The 19,427-nt window shown below is 40.8% G+C and overlaps 1 protein-coding gene across 2 annotated transcripts in view; it reads left to right on the plus strand.

Annotated features, from left to right (window-relative positions):
- The window catches only part of LMBR1 (limb development membrane protein 1), a 150,487-nt gene that overhangs the window by 124,272 nt on the left and 6,788 nt on the right, over positions 1–19,427 (plus strand). For both annotated transcript variants that reach the window (XM_083189008.1, XM_083189009.1), the window contains 6 exons: positions 2,150–2,230; positions 2,907–2,983; positions 3,116–3,193; positions 10,461–10,537; positions 13,494–13,584; positions 16,987–17,053. In XM_083189008.1, the coding sequence (XP_083045134.1) occupies positions 2,150–2,230; positions 2,907–2,983; positions 3,116–3,193; positions 10,461–10,537; positions 13,494–13,584; positions 16,987–17,053 (471 nt within the window). The remainder of the gene's footprint in view (positions 1–2,149; positions 2,231–2,906; positions 2,984–3,115; positions 3,194–10,460; positions 10,538–13,493; positions 13,585–16,986; positions 17,054–19,427) is intronic.

Consider the following 19,427-nt stretch of genomic DNA (forward strand, 5'->3'; position numbering starts at 1 on the left):
GTTCCAAGAGAGTTCGGGGGAAAAGAATGCACAGTTGCATACCGTAGCTCTCATCTCTTATGCATGCGTATAGACATCATCTAGAAGTTGCCGTTGAAAATAATCCATATTTCCTAAATTGTCTTCCACATTCGACACTCAGATTATTTGAGTAGTCTTCACTTGAAAGGCAGCGATTTAACTGTAGCACTCATTATTTTGGGGGGGATCTAAAAATACCTGCTTCCTGGTCCTTTTTTGTAACCATAAGTTGGGACATGGTGGAGTCCACATTTATCAAAATATGGAGTTGAATGTGAAGTGGAACAGACATCCCTGAAAGCGTTCGTGTCAGTGATAGATAGCGGAATAGAAGTGGCTGTGATCTGTAATTTTCTTAGTGCTGGGCATCCGCACCCCTTTTTTGATCTTAACCATTAACATTAAAAAATGTATGGAAATACAACTTCTGCTCACATAGCGGGAGCTTCATGGTAGAAATAGGTACTAATGGTAAAATATCAGGACCCTAATAAAGAAAAATTGGCCAGGCCAGTACATAAATGACTAGGGGAAAAAAAAGTGATTCCCAGGACTCACCACCCACTGGCTACAAGTTGGAGCACCACACACATGTCCTAGAGATGCGTAGTACAGCAGGGCCAATGGAGAGCACAAAGGCAGAACAATCTGCTTTCCTAGCAAGCTAGAGACAACAGCCAGACTCAGGAGACTCTCCATGGAGGAAACAATGTCCGGTGCTGGAGGGGCAGAAGGATCTAGCAGCATCAGATGGTAAAGCAGGGAGTGTCCAGAGCTAGAGCTCACATCACCAGAGGGCACCCAGTTAGACCCTGCCATAATCTACATTCCAGCTGCAATTGGGTGGACAGGCCACAACCCGCATGCCTAATGGATGAGACCCCTGACTCTGCGGCTTAAGTCCCATGGGACCATGAAGTTGGTTCTTGGTGGGTATGCAGGTTGGTGGCAACAGGGAAATATATAGAATTTAATACACGACTGGCGGAAAGCATGCTGATGGCCAGAATTCCGAAATCGGCATCACAATAGAGGGAATCCAGACCTTTCCAACTGGTATCCCCTTAACCCTTCCTACAGCTTAATCCCCCCCCCCATCTTGTCAGTGATTGACAGTCTGCTGGAATCTAGGGGAATAGAGGAGTTTTGCTGCCATTTAGGGGGTTGGAAGAGGCCAAGGATCTCCATTGGAAGAAGATATCCTTGAGGCTGCAACGGCTTGTGGGCCGTGTCGCAGAAGCCATAATATATAAAACCAAGGCCAAACTACCTTGCAGCAGCCAATGCCTGATGGCTACACATTACTCTGAAGCACACCCATGTCAACTGATCCATTCTAGTGAGTGCCGTCATAGCCCAGGCCTTTATCAAGGCCCCCAGACGAGACTCTTTAGGCTAGTTTCATCTTACTTATCCCCCTACAAAACCGGAAGTACACCAGCGCGACTAAATCGAAACATCAGGGAATATTAATACAACCATCCATAAGTAGTTTACACTTGCCCCATGATTTACATACCAAAACCATCTGTAAATGGGGAAAGCACCACTGCCGTCACCACCATGCATTCCAGCGACTGGATGTTCTCACCTGGAGGCCGCTCATCAACCAAACGCGATACTGTCGGGATAGTAGATATATATATCAGTGTGAACGGGACTCTGGTTATTGCAGTCACCTTGCTTGGTGGCCTTCAGTGGTCAATGATGCTGACAATAAAGAAAGTCCATGGCAATCCAAAGCCTGTGTTCCATAACATTTATTGCATGTGTATATTTTTGTGTTTCAAACCTAGGTTTGACATACGCCTGACTAACAGCAGTAGTAATTTATCCTGTTTTATAATTCTTTGCTGTTGGATAATAAGGTACTAATTAGAATATTATTTTACCTAGTTAAAACCATTGAATAGATAAGCATTATCAAAGCATACATCATTTAAATGCATTGTAACATTAATAGCTGCCCAGATCATCAGTGGTACAAGGTTATAAGGCCTATTTAGTGATTAACTGATCAGTGTGAGCTAAAAGCATACAGTCTTCTGATGTGTTAACTCATAGCGTGTGTGTGTGTGTTTGAAATTATGCACATAAGACATTAAAATAATCATATGTTTTTCAACAGGAGGCTATTCTGTTGTAGACACCAACACAAAGAAGATTGAACATGACCTTTTGAATGCAAAGACCATGAAATCAAAGCTAGGTGGGTTAATGTGTGTTTTGGCAGCACCTATATAGAATTAGATTAGGCAGCCTGTACATCTCCAGCTTATCTTTTAACTACAAGTACACGGTTTGTCATCCACAGTGAAAAAAACAGCTGTAAATTCACAAATGTAGTATAAAATCCGAGCGTAAGTACAGTTAGTAGAGAATAAGAGTATTAGGATAATAGAGGCGGGCAGCATAGCTCCTTACATTGATTTCTTGTGCCTCTTAGGGGCATTTTAACAGTATTTTGTAGGAAATCGTCCAAATATAGCTGTTTTTTGGATAACTCTGACATTCGGTATCCACTCAACTTAAGACGAGCTGACTGGCAGATATCTGCTCTGTTCCACCCTTTTTCGATCACATAAGCATCCCTACGCATTTTGCAAAGATCTCTCTCCGTTGACTGCTACATGCACATCCATATTAAGAGCTGGATTCAATTAGCCGTGGTTATCGTCAGGCTGATACTGACATTTGATCCTATTCACTAGATTTCCATAGAGATACAGTGCATCAATTTTAATGTATTATTGGGTTTTATGTGCAGACGTACAAAAACTATCCCTTGTGACCTAATGATCATACTGTAGTTCAGTGTTTGATGCTAATATAGCTATATTGTTTTCATTCCCATCCTTTACTGGTTTCCTTTTTTTTTTTTAAAGAAAGGCGCAAAAAAGCATCAGCCTGGGAGAGAAACTTGGTCTACCCAGCTGTAATGATCCTGCTCCTGATTGCCACGGTAACGGCCTACTCCTACTTTCCTCCCTATAATAATGGCGCATCAGAAATTTAAGTATTGTTTCATCATTTGAGACCTTATTTGAGCTCTTTGTAAAGTAGACTGAATGGTCTTTGTGTTTCTTCCTTTTAGTCTCTTTCGGTGATTCTGGTGTCTTGCAACATTCTGCGTCTGCTGGTTGATGAGACAGCAATGCCAAAAGGTTCAAAGGTACAGTGGTATATTCATAATAACAATGGAATACATGTCACCTTTATGCAAATAGCATCCTAACTTCCATGTTACAGGCTGAGTTTGAAAATAACAGTTAAGAGACGATTGGCTGGCTGTTTATCACTCTTCGAAGTTTGGTGTATCTGGCCCACTGACTCTAAACTCTCCAATTTAATATCAACATGTCCTTTCCCTTTAGAACTCCTGAATATTTCCAGTGTGGCCAGTTGGCAGACTGCATGCTTTTGCCGCAGGAAGGGAGAGCTGGTTGGAGAAAGGGGGAGATGGCTGGGGTTTGGTTCACTGGGTCAAAAATGTTTAGGTTGACATGGACAAAAGGTCGACACAAGAAAGAGGAAGATGGCTGCGGTTTGGTTCACTGGGTTGACTATGTCTAGGTCGACCCCAAAAGGTTGACATGCCAAAGGTCAACCTGGGGGACAAGGTCAACATGGAAATGCTCGACACATGAAGTCTTTAGAGTGTCAATTAGTGCACCACATCCTCTCCCATAGCTTGCTTCCCTCCTCATGAAAAAAGTAAAAAGTAAAATAAAATGGGAAAAACTCATGTTGGCCATATGATGTGTCAACCATTATCATATCAACATTTTTCCCATGTTGGCCTAATGCATGTTGACCAATAGTGCCCATCCTAAAGGCTGGATACTGATGGCTGCTTGGTCCTCCAGGTAATATCTATGCAAGAACTGGGGCATAGTCTACATATGAACTTTAGTGCCCTTTCTCCAATAGGACTCAAGGTGCTTAACAGATAGAATGAATGTAATACAGTACAGGAACAATGAAGTACAGAAAAGCTTTTCATAAACAATACTTAAGGGAATTAAGGAAATGCTTGAGTAAACAGAAAAGTCTTTAGTCTGTTTTTGAAGGATTTGAGAGTGGTGGCCTCTCGAACTGTGCGGGGAAGTGAGTTCCATAGAATGGGAGCCGCATGGCTAAAAGCTCAACCCCCAGATAAATTACAGGAGTTTCTAGGTACGGCTAAAACTCCATCTACAGATCGCGGTAATAGGGTGGGACAGTATGGAAGCTGCTTAAGGTACCTTGGGCCTTGGTCATGTAGGGTTTTGAGACTCGGTAACTTAATCTAATGAGATGATATGCATGCATGACTTTTTGCAGATCTTCAGAGATAATTAAGTGTTTGATTCTGGCTATGTTCCTCAGATGAAAGATTTGATTGTGGCTGATATCTGATTTGTGTCAAGCCACCATCCAGCTTAACACCAAGATTCTGCACATGATCAGAGTTTTGTAATTCTGTACCCTCAAGTGTCAGTACTGTTGATTAGCTATTCTGTAGTCTTGTTCTTTTGTGGCCCTATCATATGGACTTCCGTTTTATCAGGGTACAATCTCACCCAACTGGCACTCATTCACTCCTGGAGCTCAGCTATTCAGCTATTTAGGGTTGTTATTGGTTTCTCAGTGCCCGGAGCAAAGGACAAGTACAGTTGTGTATCATCTACATAGCAGTGGTAGACCAGGCCATGGTGCCTAATTATTTCCCAGTGAAAGCATGTACACTGCAAAAAGCATGGGGGATAGTATAGAACCTTGTGTGACACCACATGGCAGTGGCACTAATTGTGATGAGTATATTCAAGGGGCCTTATTCAGATCTGAGCTCAGTACAAATTTGTTTGGAAAATGGGCAAAACCATGTGCACTGCAGGTGGGGCAGATGTAACATGTAGATAGTTACATTTGGGTGGGGTGTGCTTAAACAAATAAAGCAGTCAGTATTTTCCCTGCACAGAAACAAAATAACGCACACAAATCTAACACTCTCTATACATGTTAAATATGCCCCACCTGCAGTGCACATGGTTTTGTCCATTTTCCAAACAAATTTGTACTGAGCTCAGATCTGAATAAGCCCTAAAGTGACACTCTCTGTGACCTGCCAGTGAGAAATTATTTAAACCAACTTAATACTTTGCCATCCAATATACTTACCGGACACCTGTTGGGATTCACTCCATCGCAATGTCTATGTTGGTATTTTGACCTCCGGAATCCTTACCGCCGGTCATCTATTTGTATCACGTTGGTTATATGTAATAAGTTTTGCCTGCTTTTTTTTCTTTGTAGCGAGCGCAATAGCCTCGATTTCTTTTTCCTTTTATTGTGCTACCTTAAAGTTATGCTGGAATTTGAGTTCTTCCTGACCCCCACTGAGTCACTCTTTTTGTTATCTATTTAATATGTTCTGTTTTTGTCATTACTGTCATGTTTAGGGTGCTGTTCAACTGTGCCATATGCCCCACTGCTGGACATCTGCACGAAAGGGCGTCCATTGACGCTATTTAATTGTTGCTCCAATCAGGCACTCATTAGCATTAAACATTCTTGTAAGCTCCATGTTTACCTGCACAAACTGTCTCACCAAAAGTACTTGTTTGGGTGTCTAAAGTTTGGGTGTGGGCACCCAAACTATAGACTTTTCACAAACATTTTTTTTTCTCGTGCCTCCGGAGGATGAGAAAAATGTGGCTAATGGGTTGTCTGACCAGAGCAACAACTGTTATACGTATAGACGCACGGTGCAATTGAATCACCCCTTTACTATTCTTTTTTTTTTTCATGTGTTTATCCTTATGTGCTTCTCTCATGATAACCAGGGCCCTGTTTTCAGTCCACGGTATCTTACTTGATCCGTAATACACATATTCCACATTCTGTGTATGTCCGTTATTTAAATAAAGCCTTTCATGGCTACTGTATAATAAAGGTCTCTGAAACATACAATGAAAAGAAATACTGATTATACGTCAGACATCCTTTCTCATCCATTCTCTAAATTGTAGCATTATTCCTCATTCATAGTTGAAACCATCCTGTATTTGTAATTTGTAGCGACAAAAGAAAAGTTCCTAGTTTTACGTTTTATACAAAAACAGCATGAAAGGTATTGAATTTCTTTTACTTTGTAATATAATCTTTAGACTTTTTTTATGTGTGTATGTATGAAAATTTACCACTGAGCTTTTTGCAAGTCTGTTTTGTTTTTGTGTAAGGTACAATTTAATGAAACAAGCTGCTCTCTAGCTTTACATTTTTGGCATCAGTGGTGCACTTTCTTTTAGAACCTGCCTTAGACTTTTTTTTTTTTTTTTTTTTATGATACCTGTACAGTAGATTTTGTGGCTTCAGGTCAATGCTCAGATCTTATTTACATGCATTAAAAATCATTTAAGTAATTTTCGAGAACTACTGTAAATGTACATTGGTGGACATTTTCCATACATTTTCCTACATGTTATTCTTACCTAACTGTTAATAGATACATGTATACAAACATTATCTAGCTTTTTACAAGTGTTTCTTAAGGTGCCCACACACTAGAAGATTTACATTGACCTCCCTGTCAGTCCTGGACAAAAGATTTTGTGCAGAGAGTACATTATAACAAAGATTTCATAAAAATTTGAACCCCTCCGGTGGTATGCCTGGAAATTTTCCAAACTCCCCTGGAAGACTTCCATGCATGCCTCTGAAATTTCGGTGTGTGCCGCCGTCGCTCCTGCACACACATCGCTCACCCCTTCAACCGCACACCACCACCCCCCACCCCCCCATGCCTCTGCTGCCTCCACCGATCTCCCCAAACATGCCTACGTGCCCCAATACTTAAGCACTCAAGCTTACCCAAATACCCGAGCACCAGCACAACCTAGAGCCCGAACATGCCCAAACGCGCCCAATCATCCCAATACACGAGCGGTTGAACGTAATTGATTACCTGAGTGCTTGAACTTGCCCGAACACCCATGTGCCCCTGAGCGTGGCCAAACACACCTGAATCCCTTAGTGCCCAGAGTCACCCGAGAGCAGCCGTATACCTGAGCGTTCAAACACTCGCAACATCCTAATTCTAAAGTACCCAACTGCACAAAGGTGTCCAATGCACCTGAATCCACAAGCTCCCAAATCCCTGAGTGCCCGAGTGAGGGAACATTCCAAAATGTCTTAATGTGGACGAGCACCTGAACTCCTAAATACCCAACTGTGCGAAAGCACCAAAGCGCCCATATACCTGAGTATTTCAACGCACCCAAATCCCTGAGCACCCGAATGTGCCCAAATACCCGAGTCCCACAGATCTTTAGCTGCATCTTCTGATCTTCCCTGCAGTAGGTAAGATCAAAAGATCCAGTTAAAGATAAACAGGAGTGCGCATCGGACGACCGGTCGATACATCGCTGTAGTGTGTGGGCACCTTTATACTGGACATACTGTACAGTATCTGATTGGTCTGTCTGAAATTATATAATTGTACAGTGTATGCAAGTGACCGATTAAAAAATACCACTTGGCCGGGAATTTCAGATCATACAGCATGTCCATCCAATGCAGTATTTTCTCAGATGAAAGTCGGCACACTGGCCAGTGTACAGTATGTCCCGCCCCAACCAATGGACATCTTCTATTTCACTGGGAAGAAACAGGAAAATGTCTCCACAGGGGAGGAGAGCAGATATTGGGCACCATGCACTGGGTGTCCGCTGACAGATAAAATGTTGTCAGGGGCATTTTATCTGTTTTACTTTTTTTAAGGCGGGAGGACACCAAACTTCAACTTTGCTCCAGGCGACTGAGATAAACCTACACTATGCCCAGCTTAATTTCTGGCAAACTCTATTTTGCCAAATAGACATACTGTACAGTACATTGCTCCCTGTCCCATAATACCCTTATAATCCTTTCACATTGTAACAGTTTGGTTGTGTAAAAGGTCCACGTATTATTTTTTGGGTTTACTTTATTTAATACATGGCCATCCTTAACAAAAGGTGCGGGGGTTTCACCCATAAACAAATGATTGTTTACTTTTGGCCCACATCTATATGTTCTGTGGGTGGGGGGAGCAGAGGTCCATTCAATCCCCTTTTATTCACACTTCTGACACTCATAAAAACATTTGCTGTAAGTGTTTCTACAAGCCTAACTGAAGAATTCCAGGATCTAATGTGGTCATTCCTAGTAGTAGTAGTAGTACGTTTATTTATAGGGCGCCGCAAAGTGTCCGCAGCGCCGTACATAGCAAACAAAAAAAATGACGAGGTAACGTACAGGGTGTGTTGAAAAATACAGTATAAATGGGGGTATAGCTGGTAGAACTAAAATCAGCATCAGTTCAGAAGTAGGTGTAAAAATTGTCAAGGAGACTAAAGATGAAGTAGAGGAAGGGAAGAACAGGACAGGAGCACAGGTGAGGTAAAGAGGTAGGGTGAGTACGTGAGGAAGGAGGGCCCTACTCATAAGAGTTAACATACTAAAAATAGGTGGGTGGACGAACGAAAAACAATAGGATAAGTAGGAACGGAGGGGAACGGAGGCAGGATAAGAGGATCAAAAGAGGTTAGGAGGAGGGATAGGCTAGTCGAAAAAAGTGGGTTTTGAGGGAGCGCTTGAAGGAGGTAAGGGAATCAGAAAGCCTGATGGGTGGCGGGAGGTTGTTCCAGTGCAGGGGGGCAGCGCGAGAGAAGTCTTGGACACGGGAGTGGGAGGAGGTGATTAGGTGAGAGGTCAGTCGGCGGTCAGCGATGGAGCGAAGAGGACGGGAGGGAGTGTGGATAGAGATCAGTGAAGAGAGGTAAGGAGCGGTGGAGGAGGAGAGAGCTTTGTAGGTGGTGGTGAGGAGTTTAAAGAGAACTCGGAAAGGAATGGGGAGCCAGTGAAGAGATAGACAGAGGGGGGAGGCGGAGGTAGAGCGGCGGGAGAGGAAGATGAGCCTAGCAGCAGCGTTAAGAATGGATTGGAGAGGTGCGAGGCGGGTGAGAGGTAGCCCGGAGAGAAGGATGTTGCAGTAGTCAAGGCGGGAGATGACAAGAGAGTGAATGAGAATTTTGGTCGCGTCAGTGGAGAGGAATTCCTATAACCAAAGTGACTTCTTCCAATGCTGCACAGCTGCATACTGAAACCAATTCCTGTTAGTTAATCGAATGGCATTGTAGCCCAAAATTAACCCAAAACCTACAATTACAGAAGTAGCCAGGATCAGCCTGGCTGTGGCTAGTCACACCAGCGACATTCACAGAGTTGCATAGGACACGGCGGCTCACTCACGCCAGGCATCTATTACTGCTTGGCATATTAAGGCTAGATGTACAGATGTGTCTTCAGCGAGGTGAGTAAGACAGCGGTTTTTGTGCAAATCCTGGGTCTTGGGTCTTTTTTGTTTTTAGCAAAAATATAATCTTTATCGTATCTCTAATCAAATAAGATGCACACGCAGACTCTGCTGATTATGCTTACACCTAGAAGGTCTCTTTAATGTCACTGCAGCAATGATGAAAGAGGACACAACTGTACCTCAGATAGTTTCTGATAACTTCCAGAAATTGCTACATTTTGGTTTTATGAACATAATGGTGTTTTTGTTTGTTTGTTTGTTTGTTTGTTTGTTTAATGAAATTATGTTTCTGGATCAAAAATGTTTAGAGTGGTTACATTATAAAAAGTTCTCATTAAAATGTATTTTTTGCCTGGGCCTCAAGTACTTCAGATCTTGTTTTTTTAAGTTCCTCTGGGAAAAGTTGGGGAAATTGATGACCTAGTTAGGTGAATTACTGAACTACATTGGTTTAAAATCATGAAGACAAGATATGTTTGAAATTTTAGATTCCCCAGAGGAAATGTACAAACAGAAGTACTATTTAGGGGTAACTTTACTAGATTTTGCCCATATCAACCAATCAGATTATTTTGATCATTTATCTAGCGCCTTCTGGAGGATACAATCTGATTGGTTGCAATGGGCAGCATCTCTCACTTCTAAAAACTCACACTTAAGTAACTTTACCCCTTAGTTTTATTTGATATGTACTCTGAGCTGCCTTCAGCTGCTTAATATTAGTGCTATACATGGCCTGAAAATGTTCACTTGTAAGTAGCCCTTTGCTATCAACATTTTGTTTTATTGTTTTTGTACTGGAAGAATAGCCCCTTACAGGCTCACAACAGGTTCTATTCTCCCTCTATGGGGTTGTGGCCCCTGTTGGGGAGGATAGCCCTGTTAGTCAGGATTGTGACTGTCCGGCAGTTGAACAGTTGGGATTTCAGGATTGTGACGGTCGAGCAACTGAACAGCATTGTGGCCGCCGGGTTCCCAACTGTTGGCCAGTCATCTGGCACCCCTGAAATGGATACACAAGTAATTTAAGATTAGATTATCGTTTTAGAATTCATTATTTAACATACATGAAAATACTGCACATCTTTTGTTTTCCCAGGGGCCAGGTATCATTGGAAGTGCATCGTTGTTCACCTTTGGATTTGTTGGAGCTACTTTAGAAATACTTTTAATTTTGTATCCTTTTCTAAGTGCAAATGTGTATGCTTCTGATTAGCAATGTTTGTTTTGGAGTATGTCCAAGACTGTTTTGCTACATGTTCTTTGGATATGGTCTTTTACTATAAGATTAAAAATAAAAATGGCACTTCACCTAGAGTAGCTATGGCTTGACTGAGTTAAAGAGAAATCAAACCAACTATTGCCTTTGCCTTGTAGCATATCCCCCTTGCCACCTCATTTGGACTCACAGAAAGTACTACCATCCATTTTGTATAAAGACCCTGCAGTATCAGAAACTTTAATCTGCGAGTTCCTCTTAGGATACGTGCGTAATAGTTTTATAAGTATGCTGTCCCATTCAAACCTCCCATCTGTTAATTTTACATAGGAGACCTACATAGACTGATATACTCTTCCTGCCTGTCTTGTTAACCTTTCACTAAGATTTAATCCCCAGACCAAGGGCCTTATTTTGGTTCATTCTTTCTGACAAAATCCTTCTTAGATGGGCAAAACCATGTGCACTGCAGGTGGGGCAGATGTAACATGTGCAGAAAGAATTAGATTTGGGTGGGGTTTTACTTCAAAGTGAGATCTATATTGCAGTGTAAAAATAAAGCAGTCAGTATTTTCCCTGCACAGAAACAAAATTACTCACCCAAATCTAATTCCAAGTGATCATCCAAACAGCAGCAGGCTGCCACATTGTCATGGTCCGCCCAGGGGATCCCGTATACTCACCTGTCCGGCATCTTCGGTCCCTCCGCTGCTTCAGTGTGTGACCGTGGTGTTCTGGTGGATGATGGGACGCACCTCCCCTGCAGCTTCACCCGTCCGGCATCCTTGGTCTCTGCTGCCTTCTGCGGCGGCCGGGGATCTCTAGCAGGTGTCTGTAGCGGCAGCTGCCCTCCGGCGGGTCCGGTGGGTGGCCCCCGTCGGCTCCCATGGGCACCGCCATCTTGTCTAAAGGAACTTCCCTTTGTGACCTCCCCGGAAGGTGGCTTCAATGACAGCAGCCTAGGTGGGGTTAAATTCCGGCTCTGGGGATTTCCTAATGCCTCACAGCCATCTCAGCCTGGATGACCAGCAGTATGGTCATTGCTCTTTACTAATAAATGTCCCATTATTCTACCCACTTCATTAGTTTGCTATCTTGGGTCACTCAACCGCTTCTTCTTCTCCTCACGTTCAGACACATTCCAGTCATGTACCTTCAACCCTCACAGCATCTGCCCTCAGCATCCTAGTTCATTATCTTACAACGTTACCTTGTAGTGACTAATGACTTCCTTACAGTAAATTATATGGATTTTCTATTGGAAAAATATGTTCTAAAAATGTTGATAACAATGTCGACAGTTATGTTGTTGACATTATCAAAATGTAAGCATATACATAGTGTTGATATGTAACTACAACATATACCAGCAGCATAGGGACAGGAGGGAAGATCATGTTTAAGTATATTCATAGCCTAAGTCCTCATCTGCATGGCTCGGAAGACATTGCTGGAACCGGTAGACCAGGTAAGTCACAGCTAGTGTACCAGGGAAGGGATGTCGTCATTCTAATCATGTTAACATTTTATCAGTGTTGACCTAATTTAATGTCGACAAACTCTATTACACCCCATTGGCTTATAGGGATATTAGAAGTCAATTAGAAATGTGTTGTCCATCTAAGCATATATGGGGATAGTACTGTCCTATAGTCCAGAGAAATGATGTGACTTTTGATATCCATATTAATATATCATTTTAGGTCTATTCTTTCTTATAATACTAACGTTTCTCAAATAAACTCTGAAGTAACTTAACTTTTTATAAATGCAATCTACCAAAAGCTGGACTATTACTGTGCAAATAACTATACAGTAGCTTCCTTTCCTTTTATTTTTCCAGTTAGAGTCAGGGTTTCAATTGAAATTTGGATTAAATTGGGAATTTGAGTTTTTACTTTTGTCTTTTTTTTTAACAATGTATAAGATGAGATGGAGATTTATGTCAGCCTTGGTTGCATTGCTAGTTTAGGGTTTCACTGTCTTAGACCCTAAGTGAAACCCTAACCATAATGACTTCATTAGGAGAAGATAAATGAATATGCTGAATACCAGACTTGTTTTTATTTATAAAACACTAATTCCTTACTGTACATCAAAACATTCCACTTTAAAGAAAGCTTTAATTTTATTATTTAACATTATCCTGTATACCTTATGTGATTGGATTGTACAACAATTTCAAGTTAAAAACTTGAAAAACCTTGTTTTTGGCACCTTAGTATCTACCAATGTCTGTAAAACACCCCATAGGCTTTATTCTAAAAGGCCTTTCCCATAAGTGTATCGTATTCCCAGATTCCAGCCATTCTTTATTGCTACCAACGATTCCGATTCTGAGCATAGGCCTCAGGCATTACCAGTGACTTGTGCCAACAGTAATAAGGTTGTTCATTATAAATTCACCTGACTTTACATAGGCTATTGAAGCCATTCTACAATTTCCCCACAAAACTGACTTTATTTTAATCAGCAGGGGGAGCTATTGGGCATATAATAAGAAAAGCATGATGTCTCCCCTTTAATTATGGTCGGCCTATTCATACTTCACTCATAATTAAATGGAGGGGGGAAAAATTGGTGTAAAACGGGTTCAAGCGATATTTTATCTGTCAATGGACTCTTAAAATATATTTTTTTTTATTTATAATATGGTTTTATTAATAGGTTAAAATTCAATCTGATAACAAATGTCATTGGTTATGTTCTTGGACTCTGCTAATTATTTTACTTTCCCAGATTGGTAGGAAGGGGGGGGGGGGGGGGGGATCAGTCAGGTCAGTTAACTACAGACACTTCAGATGTTTTGTTTTTCAGTTTCCCCCATTAGAGGGTACAGTGTACTTGAGCAAATCGTCTGCATTCCTCTTGGCAGGCTATTCCTTTTGTGTTTTCTTACCTTAATTCTCACAGCTATCTGATGGTGTCTTCTGTCGTCGGCTTCTACAGCCTTTGCTTTTTTGGAAGTTTTACTCCCAGGAAAGATGACACAACAATGACAAAGGTAATGACAAAAGCCGTGATGTCATTTTTACTTTACCCCCCAAAAAATAAAATTGCCACCCAGAACCAAATGGCGAGGCAATTTAACAATTGTCCCCAATGGTCATCTGCAGTGTTCAATATTTGTTTGTAACCTGCGCAAACTGGAAGATTTTCTAAATGCTAAATGAATGGGAAAAGGGCATGTGTGTTCTGTTTAGTTTGGAAGGCGTCCATTCACTTGTTAAAAAAAAAGTCTGTAATTACTGTGCTTGTTAACAGCCATAGAAACACAGTGAATGGGAGTTTTTTTTCTTCCCCGAGGACCGTATTGCTAATGAGTAACTTTGTGCGAACTGTACTTCACTCAGCCTGTTTGAAATCTGAAGAACCTGGGCTACTGCAAGGAACACAGACAGTTATTCAAATTTAAATAATTAAAATAAGACTGAAGGGGGCCCATTCAGTCACTTCTTACAAGTTAAGGCTAATTTGACTTACCACAACCTGACACCAGGCTGAGAAGAATGAAACTGTTAAGTAACGCTTTGACACAAATGTATACATTTATTTTTGTTGGATATTCCCACAAGCTGGCTGAGGGGGGCAGTAACTAAGGAGCAAGCATTGTTCTTTTTTAATTGCCCATATGACGCTTTTTGCTCTTCTGTCTGGAAATGTCTTCAACGGTTGTTCTCTTACCGGCTGAGATAAAATCCCAACAACTCAATGCACTTGAATATAAAAACGTGGTTCTTTAATGATTTATAATATTATCATTTTAAGAAATGTGACTTATATATTTTGATTCTCTCCTTAATAAATAGATAGATATAATAGATATATCTTTAGAATATAAGCTCTAATGAGCAGGGCCCTCCTTGTGCATTTCTACATCTACAGTATGTATTCCTAGGTGCTGCGTAACCCTAGTGGCGCTATATATATATATATATATATATATAGTGATGATGAGAATATATATTTAATGGGTGCTAAATCTTTAGTTAATACACATTCATTCAATAATTTAGAAAAATGTAAGGATGTTACCTTCTAATATATCATTACCCAAACACATAAAAGTTCCCTTAAAAACAATATTTAAGATTTATTGGGACCTAAGAGCAAAATGTAATTAAAACAAGTGCATTAATTATTACAGTAACAAATTAGTGTACATGTCCCCATTAAACATGGACTAGTTGGTTCTCTTTGAAAACAAGCACTCAGATTTCCAGCTGAATGTGTGAACAATGCACTTTAAAAAATATGACATGACGTGCAAAGGATTCTGGATAGCAGGTGATTTACTACTATAACAAATCTTTTTTTCCCCTTAAATTATACATATCTTCCCACAAAGTAAAAACTTTTTGTTTTAAACCTGGCATCATGCTGGGCACTTATCGCTGGGTGTATTTGGCAATACCAACCATATACTAGCCCAGTAGTAAGGACTGGAATCTGCTACCACTATGGCTGTTTCAAAGTTGATTTCATTCAATATTTTGCTTTTATTGCTTGTGATTCTCATGGTAGGGGGTAAACGTGGTGCAATTTATACATCAAATTCTAAATACAGATTAGTAATAGATTACAAAATATATTTTTAGTAGATCTTTTCCCATGTATAACAACCCTTTTCAAAATGTTGTGAGCTGAGCATTGGCCATAATTCAGACTGGATCGCAAAGAACATTTATTATTCTCTAATGGACTAAATGCTGCACTGCAGGTGGGGAAAATGTAACCTGTGCAGAGAGAGTTAAGGCCCATACACACTGGGTGACTGAGCTGAAAGCAGCTCAGTTTTGTCTTTTGAGCTGCTTTCAGATCCAAAGCCACCCAGTGTATATGAAGCAGCGATGAGCGCTGCTGCACACTCCCGCACAGCCTGGCTGTTCATCTGCTGGTATTATCAGTAGTTGAGCGATAGAGTGGACCGCTATCCATAGTGTCCTGCTATGGCATGCTGTCCACCCCTGGGAAAACCGCTAAAACGGGTGAAAAAAGCGATGTGTGTATGCACTGACAGTTTTTCAGCCCAGTGATTTTCCCCATCATCATTCAGCATACGTGCTGGGAATAATTGCCCAGTGTTTAGGGACCTTTAGATTTGGGTGGGTTGTGCTCAAACTGAAATCTAAATTTTATTGTAAAAAATAAAGCAGCCAGTATTTACCCTTCTTGAAAACAATGGGGCAGATGTATCTCTTTAACAAGAGATAAATCCAAGGGTGTTAAGGAGAGATAAACGTCCAGCCAATCACCTGCTAACTGCCATGTTACAGCCTGTGTTTGAAAAAAGTCAGTAAGGAGCTGATTGGCTGGACATTTATCTCTCCTTATCACCCTTGCATTTATCTCTTGTTAAGGCTTAATACATCTGCCCCATTGTAACTCACCCAAATCTACTGTAACTCTCTATTCACATGTTACATTTGCCCCACCTACAGTGCAGCATGGTTTTGTCTATTCTCTTCACATGTTACATTTGCCTCACCTACAGTGCAGCATGGTTTTGTCTATTAGAGAAAAAATTTGCTTTGCGATCCAGTCTGAATATGGGGCACTGTCCTATATTTCAAAAGTAGTTTTCGTTCATTATAACTTGTTGAACTTAGATCATGTAGCCCAGGCATGTCCAATGTTGGCCCTCTAGATGCCCTCTAGATGTCCCGGCATGCTTTGCAATAGTTTTAGCATTTTCTAATAGCAAAACTGTGGCAAAGCATGCTGGGATGTGTAGTTTCACAACATCTGGAGGGCCAACGTTGGACATGCCTGATGTAGCCTCTCTCAACATCATGCAAATACAGATATGTCCTCCTACATCTTTTCTGCATTCACACCAAACAGCACCTCTCGGCACGCCTTATAGCGACGGGAGTCTTTTTTAGCTGAAAATGCATCTTAGTCACAGCGCAGTGCAACTGGGATGCAGGAGACTCTGCTGATTAATTTGATATGGCACATATATTCTGTGTGACTGAGTCTGCCTATGAAACAATACAATGTAGCAGCCACGGCTGTTATACAGCTTAAGTTCCGATGTACTATGTATACAGACTCAGTCACCCACAATATACAGGTGTATATACTGTAAGTATCAAATTAATCCTCACGGTGTCCTGGTGTACATTGCCTCACAGACTCCTTTTTTAACAAAAAAAAGTCTCATGCCAGGCATCTCGTATTGCATGGTGTGCTTAGGCTAAATGTATGAGGACATATCTGTATATAATACTACCTATAGCATGTACAGTGTTGCAAAGTGCATTAGCCTTCATAAGGGAGTCCTTTGTTGTTCCTGGTAGGTGTAGATCTTACTCAAGGTTGACAACCTTATACAACATGTCAATAGATGCCAGTAGCTCCGTAAAATTACAACAAATCTAATGTATTTTTTCATTGCCCACAGATTATTGGAAACTGTGTATCTATTCTGGTGCTTAGCTCAGCTCTGCCAGTTATGTCAAGAACCTTAGGTAAGTCTATTATTCTCCATGATCCAAGAATTGTATAGCATTTCCTCAAATTAGCAATCAACTCTTACATAAGTCTCTTTTAAACCAAAAAGAGAATGCAGCCTTCATAATTATGATTACATTGCTGTATTGTCATGCAAAGTGTATATCTTGCAGACAGGGACGTTTTAACAGAATTGTAGGTTCTGGGCAATGCAAACTGGTAAAAAAAATCATAGTAAACCCCCTCCTGTGCAGTAAATGGCTGTCAGCACTCTGATTTGGTGGATAGCTCCACCAATCAGAATGCTCTTAGCTATTCACTGTCTGGATGTAGGCTGGGAGGCAGGTAGAGAATGCGGCAATGTTGATATGATTCTGTGACTATCACCCCGCTGCTCAATGGCTGCTAGAATTTATAGGGCGCTCGGCAGTGGTCCAATTGCCTTATCTTTATGATGGCCGTGGATGCAGGGCATACAGGCAATTTCACATTTGCCCCTTTTAGTCCATGTAAAAGGTAGTGAGACATTCATCTACACTGTAGCCCAAAAGATAGCTGTTGGGGAGATACATCTGCTCTTGTATAGAGAAGTGAGGAGGTCATGAAAATCTCATGGGGGGAGAGAGAGAGAGAGAGAGAGAGAGAGTGTGTGTGTGTGTGTGTGTGTGTGTGTGTGCGGTTTAGCAGGAGTGTATATAGTAATATACATTTCTCTCCATATTTGCAGTAGATGTATCACATTATTATCATTTGTATTCAACCAGTTTAATGTTACTTTTTGTGTATTCTGTATCCATTCCCCCTTTCACTATAGCCTGTTTAACATATCGGATTAACTCTTCTGTTTTAACCGGGGAAAAAAAGCATTTATGTGTGTGTAAACAGATATAAGAAAAGATGCTGTGGGAACGAACAAATAGCCTTTGTCACTTGTTTCCATGTTTCTGTCGCTGAATTTGTGTGCTCTATAATACAAGATTGTTGGTAACAGTTGGTAGTAATGTACACTGGTTATTGAGAGGAAGGGCGCTTGCTGGGCGCAATTGTTGTTACAAAGAAAACAAATTAATGGCGAAGCCCACTTTTTTCTCTGCCTTACAAACGACATTCCTGAATAGTTTGCCATAGAGATAAATAAAAGAATAAGATAGAAGGTAAAAGAGGGATGGTACAATTAGAACACAGCTAACAAATGCACAGACACAGCTGTCCAAACAGGATTAATAGACTGCATTAGGGTACAGTGAGTCATGTGGTGCTTTGCAAAATATCAACATGCATTGCATTACATGTTATGCCTAGCGCTTTTCAATAGATAAAAGGGAATAAATGCGTTAAACAGATTCATGGTCTCACAGTATTAAAAAAATAAAATAAATGTTTTTTTTTTTTTGGTAAATCAAATCAAAGAGGTAACTGGACAGAGCACGGTGGGAAAAGCAAACTGACGAAAAAACAAACAATCAAGCAATTCAGATCTCATTTTTTTTCTTTTTCATATGGAAATAATGCTGCCACTTGATTCTCGGCAGTGCATGACGTGTGCAGAGTCACAGCAGAAGAGTGCAGCTCGGTACACACTCGAGCGGTGCTGATTTTCAAAAAAATAATCATTTAGAAACTTTTCTAATAAGCATGCAGAGCAGCCTGACTATAGGACAGTGGTGCAATAACGTCTGTACATTAGTACAGGCCCCGCGACTTGCAACCAGCTTAAATGGAGCTCATTGAAAATGTTAATGGCAGAAACATGATTATGGAAATGATTATAGAATTATGGAAATAAGTAACATTTGAGCCTGCAATTGATTTTATATGGAATGCTTTCCTATTTATTTATAAAGCCGTGCTTAGTACACGACTAAAGATATTAGTAAATGGAAAACTCCAAGGCACTATTTGTAGGAGGAAATAAATCGATCGGTCAGTAATTTGGTATATTCAGTACCTTCCATGCTCTCATTTGCCAAGTCTCCCATGGCACTATAGAAACACTATAGAGTTTAACAGCAGATAAGAACCATTCAGCCCTTCTAGTCTGCCCCTTTTTTAACCATTTTATTACCCTTAAACCCTACTTTATCCTTATTTATGTGTAAGGATAACCTTATGTCTATCCCATGCATGCTTAAATTGTTCTACTGTCAGTCTCTACCACCTCTGTTGGTAGGCTATTCCACTTGTCCACTACCCTTTCTGCGAAGTAAGTTTTCCCTCAGATTTCCCTGAATCTCCCTCCCCCCCAGTGTCAGTGCGTGTTTCCCATTTTGACCTTGTTCTAACCCTTTATATATTGAGAGAGAGATTTATTTTTATTCTTTCTGGGTAAGTTTTGTGATGTAGTGGATGTAGTGCTCTGTGGATGCTCTCTTGTTGTGTGTTTGGATTTGA

Source organism: Crinia signifera, chromosome 5 (assembly GCF_055691185.1).
Source record: "Crinia signifera chromosome 5, ASM5569118v1, whole genome shotgun sequence".
Classification (NCBI taxonomy): Eukaryota; Metazoa; Chordata; class Amphibia; order Anura; family Myobatrachidae; genus Crinia; species Crinia signifera.